We start from the raw sequence: 5,198 nt of genomic DNA on the forward strand, positions 1-5,198 counted from the left end.
AGTGATTATTTTCTTATAATAATGATTATAGGAAAATATTCTTTTAGTTTACGATTGTGTTTGTAAAATTTCATTGTAATTTGAATATTTTTTTATTTTTAATAAAATTAATGATTTCTATCCCGTAAAAATATTTTAACACGGCATTACAATAAAACAACAATATTACGATAATGAAAATATAATAATCGATAATATAAATTTAAAATGTGTTTTTAAAATAGATTATCAAAAATTCAAACATAATTGACCAATATTATTGTTTACCTAATAAATCTTTTTGACACTTGTCTCGTGTTTACATTACTGAGAAACGTTTTCCACACCTACGTGAAGAGGGTAAAACAGTAAATAAATATCATAAGAACGATCCTTTCACTGTTTGCTTCAGGTTTCGAAATGAGGCGCGAAAACTTGCCATATCTCCCGCCTTTTACGACCAAACCCTCCCTTTATTTTTTCCATCCATCTGATCTCCCACCCGCCCAAATCCTCCGCTCCATCTCTTTTCTGTCTCGTTCCAATCATTTTTTCACATCTTCGTTTTCTCTCTCTTCCCCCACGTCCATTTCCCGACGACCATGCACTGCCCCCAGCCTCACATTACTTCTTCATCAACAACCGCCGCTTCCGTCGCGTTTGATTTAAAACCGGCCAAACGTCGTGGCAGTTACAACTGTGGGAGATGTGGGCTGCCCAAGAAAGGCCATGTTTGCGAAGTAAGCCCCTGTAATACCACTACTTTAACTTCCACACCAACCTCAACCCCAGCCGCTGCTACCAACACCGAGACTTCCTCATCTGCAGCCCGTCCTCCTCATCCTCACTCTGCACGTCAACCATATTCCCATCTTCGACGTGCACTTGATTTTGACGACGTCGATATCCGTTGTGACACGACGCAACACGATTTAGATGGCTACGATAATCCCTTCCCCGGTAGGGATCCGGATCCAGATAGTGAAATAGTCTCCGGTGGGTTACCGGTAGGGTGTCTGTGGGAGATTCTCCGGAGGTTGCCTCCGGTGGGGCTGTTGGCAGCTGGGAGTGTGTGTAAAGGGTGGAGGGAAACCACAAAGAGACTGTGGAGGGCGGTGGAGGAGCTGAGGCTTTTGGTCCGCCCTGAGGCTCAGCTTAGATTCATCGGATCAGTTTTACAGAAATGCCCGGGCCTTATTAACCTTTCTCTTAAGGTGGAAAGGTTCGGTCTAAACTAATCTTGAAAGATCTAAGGTTTTATGGACTGGATCAGTTAATAGACATTGAAACCAAAGTTAAAATCATAAAAAAAAAGACTAATCTAGACATATCTAGGGTTTTATAGACTGGATCGGATGTTTGATACGGAGATAAAATTAAAATCTTGAAATGTGGGTTGACCTGATTATATTCACAGGAAAAGCATCAGTGAAATGAGGATGAAATTAACATAGATTTAGGAAAAACCATGAGAGCTGCAAAAATCGTGCTCGATCCGAGAACTGTTTTAACCGTGTTCTTTTGGATTAGCTTAGCAATAAAAAATAAGCCAAAACTTTGACATTTTTATTTTACTGGAGAGCTATACCATAGCCCATAACCGGGATAAGTCCGACTCGCTAGCGGAAGCGGCTTCTAAAATTTTTAAATTATCATATATTTTAAATAATTTTTATATTTTCTATTAATAATATATTTTTAATTCTTGAAATTTTATTAGTTAATTTTTAACTCATTGAATTTTATCATATATTTTCTCTCCCTGCAATATTATTGGATTGCAAGAATTTTCTGATTTTGTTTCTTGGTGGGTTTTGCAGTGATGTGGATGCAACAATGCTGGCCTGCATTGCGTTTTCTTGCCCTAATCTGGAGTCCATGGAGATTTCTACATCGGATGCAGCTGTCAATAGGATCACTGGGTATCATTTCTAACATTATTCTTGATTATTGTTTGGTTGACCACCCTTGATTTTTCCGACGGAGGCGTTGTTTTCGACCTGCTAATTTGTTGAAATGTATCAGTCTTTTGACCATTAAAATTATTGGACAGTTTTATTGACTAACGCTAAGAAGATGAAATCAGGGTAACAATATATAGATAATTCTAGTTGAAATCTCTTTTAATTTGAGATGTTATAACCTAGAAAGGAAAAGAAATGGTTATAAAGTTATGTACACCCTATTTCAGATGCTGAATCACTTTTGTTTTTTTATTGGCCTGGATCTGTCACTTCATATGTCGATTTACTTTCTTTTCCTTATTGGCCTGGGCACTGCTTCTTAATATTTAAGGTTGTCATGCATAACGTGTTCTAGGCTAAAATTCATCTTCCTGATGAAATTTGTAGAGGTCACTGGTGAGTATTCTATCAAGCTTAAAATATTTAAGTTATTTGAATGTATGAATATTACTTTTTTATTTATTTATTTTTCAAATTAAATTTATAGAATTTTAATTGAGTTGAATTGAATATATTTGTTCGATTTTATTTTCAAATTTAAATATAATTGTCTATAATGTGTTGATGAGAGAATTAAGGGAATCAAGTAAATGAGGGAAAGAAAGAATTTGTTAAGAGTTATAGTTGAAGGATCAAATTGAATAAAGTACAAAGTTTAGGGATTAAATTGTAAAAAGAAAAAAATAGTCAAAAAGAACAGTTAAAATTATACAATATTCTAAAATGGTTGAGAAGCATTTCATTCAAATTTGGTAAAAAAAATAAACATAAATTTAATGAGAAATTCAATAAACAAAAAAAAACCATTGATCAAAAATCACAAAATAATTAAATTACTTAGACGAAAATCACAATTTTGTTTTAATTTTGATCTTTTGGTTATTTGAGTTTTATAAATTCAAATTTAATTTATATTTGAAATTTAAACAATAAATTCAAGTTGTCGAATAACTTGAACAATTTGAATAATTTGACTTGAAATTATAAAAAAAAAATCATTTGAAAATCATTTTTTTTAAGTTGAGTTGAGTTTTTTTCACCCCACAAACTAGAAAGCCATCTAGTCGTTTTGCAGCTTTTTTGGATTTCAAACTATTTGCTGGTTGATGCTTATTGATCCTGCTTACGGTTGCATGGTAACTAGGCACAATTTAAAAAAATGCCAGATCAGTTTATTATGATTTACTCTCTTTAATTTTGTACGTATAGAGATGAATTGGGTCGTTTTGTTGCCGATAAACGTTGTCTGGTGAGCCTTAAGATGGAAGGGTGTTCCAATTTAGGGAGCTTTGTGCTGTCTTCATCAAGTCTTTCTACACTTTGGCTTTCTGATCTTTATTCTCTTTCTAAGACGGTAACTTTTTTCAACAAGTCCATTTTATGCTTTAATTTAATATTTCTGGGGCATTTAAGTGAATTTGTGTTTTCATTTGCTTCCTTTTGTAGGTTCTGAATTGTCCCAACTTGAAGGAGATATCCTTAGAATTTTCTCGCCAAGAAAATGATTCAACCGATCTTATTACCCTGGTTGATGCTATGGGAAGTTGTCCAAGGTTGCAAAATATACACATTGCATCAGTTCGACTTTCACATGCCGTTGTTCTTTCTCTTACAGCTGCAAACTTGAGGTTTCTTGAATCTTTTAGTCTACATGTTCATTTTAATCCAGTACCACCATTATGGATCTTTTCAAAGCTTTGCTATATCGAGTAGTAGCATTTCTCTGTTTTGTTTCATGGACTTGTGCATATGGATGTTAAGTAATTAACGGTTTGATAACGATTGTCTATTATCCAGGGGCTTGCGGATGCTTTCTCTTGTTCTTGGATCAGAAATCACGGATGCATCTGTTGCTGCTATTGCTTCAAGCTATTCAAAATTAGAATTACTTGATCTGAGTGGGTATGTTTTGCTGTAAGCTTTAATTAATTCATCCAAAAATGATTGCCATTACCAATCAATCTTCAGCGCCATACATCCTGATGCTTGGTGGTTGGTTTCAGATCAAGTATTACCGACAGTGGCATCGGAATGATATGCAATGTGTTCCCCAACACATTGTCAAGACTCCTCCTTGCTCTTTGTCCGAATATCACTTCAAGTAATCTAACTCCTTGCTCTTTGTCCAATTTTAGGTAAATCTATTCATTAATACTTCAAGATGTTATCTGCATTTCTCAGGTGGAATTCAGTTCGCCGCTGCTCAACTACCTCTTCTTGAACTCATGGATTGTGGGATGACCATATGCGATATCGACTCCCAGAATTCACCTGGCAACGACGAACCTCCGAATGTATTGAACAGCAAACTGCACCTTATGTACCAGAAACTTATCATCAAACACAGCCGATTAAAAAAACTCAGCTTGTGGGGTTGTTCTGGCTTGGACGTGAGATCTTTTAGCCTATAATCTTGAACATATTGTTAGTATTTTCTTAATTTCTTCTCGTGGTTCTCATGTGTTAATCTAAAATGCAGGCTTTATGTTTAAGTTGTCCAGAACTCAACGATCTTAATCTCAACTCTTGTAAAAACTTGCATCCAGGTATCCTACTTTCTAGCTCGAACATCGTCATTACTTTGTCAGTTAATCATGTTCTTATTTTCTTATGTTTTTGTTTTATAAACTGTATTTCTTAGAGAAATTGCTACTTCAATGCCCGAGTTTACGTAATGTGCATGCATCAGGATGCAATGAGTCGTTAATTGGGTGCATTAAAAGCCAGGTAAGTAGCCATTTTACACTCTCGTTAAGGGTTTATTTAAGGGTTTACAAAACGTTGGGCAGTTGAGTGAGAGCTTGGCTTCCGTGGAGAACCATATTCCGCGCAAGCGTATGGCTGATGGGTCCAAGAGGATTCAAGCACCAAATTGTGGGAGTCAACAGGTATAGTTTTTATAGGAGAAATTGATTAGAAGGAAATTCAGATAGGAGCGAACCGTGCTGTACATATGATTTGATGCTAATTTTGTTCTTGGTGCCATGTTATACTCCATATAATTCAAGTAATGGAACTATTCTCGGTCCACAATCCGATTGATAACTCAAGATTTCTCAACTAAAAGGTTGAATTGAAAAGAATAATAGTGATTCGAGTAGGATCTAATGTGGAGTTTTATTGTCTGAAATTGCAGTCAAGTGAAGATGATAAGAAACGGAGGAGACGACAATCATTGTGGATTGACTAAGCTACAAGATACACTGTTTCGTTGCACATCAATTTTAACTTTATAGTATTCTACTGTCGTGTTGC

The 5,198-nt window shown here is 35.5% G+C and overlaps 1 protein-coding gene across 1 annotated transcript; it reads left to right on the forward strand.

Moving 5' to 3' along the window:
• Positions 1-549: 549 nt before the first annotated feature.
• Positions 550-4,855, forward strand: LOC120177361 (F-box/LRR-repeat protein 17-like). The gene is made up of 10 exons (XM_039183542.1): positions 550-1,201; positions 1,800-1,901; positions 3,153-3,297; positions 3,390-3,571; positions 3,741-3,845; positions 3,947-4,044; positions 4,125-4,333; positions 4,423-4,489; positions 4,585-4,670; positions 4,733-4,855. Exons 1-10 carry the CDS (start codon positions 582-584, stop codon positions 4,835-4,837), a joined length of 1,719 nt encoding a protein of 572 aa, XP_039039473.1. The 5' UTR covers positions 550-581; the 3' UTR covers positions 4,838-4,855.
• The last annotated feature ends 343 nt before the right edge of the window (positions 4,856-5,198 follow it).

This window comes from Hibiscus syriacus, unplaced genomic scaffold (assembly GCF_006381635.1).
Source record: "Hibiscus syriacus cultivar Baekdansim isolate YM2019G1 unplaced genomic scaffold, ASM638163v2 tig00112285_pilon, whole genome shotgun sequence".
Lineage (NCBI taxonomy): Eukaryota > Viridiplantae > Streptophyta > Magnoliopsida > Malvales > Malvaceae > Hibiscus > Hibiscus syriacus.

Bases quoted from the DNA above. Each gene is read 5' to 3' on its own strand.
- LOC120177361 (XM_039183542.1), top strand. From the start codon at position 582: ATGCACTGCCCCCAGCCTCACATTACTTCTTCATCAACAACCGCCGCT. The intron at 1,902-3,152 runs GTATCATTTCTA...TTGTACGTATAG, and splicing joins GCTGTCAATAGGATCACTGG to AGATGAATTGGGTCGTTTTG. The intron at 3,846-3,946 runs GTATGTTTTGCT...GGTTGGTTTCAG, and splicing joins GAATTACTTGATCTGAGTGG to ATCAAGTATTACCGACAGTG.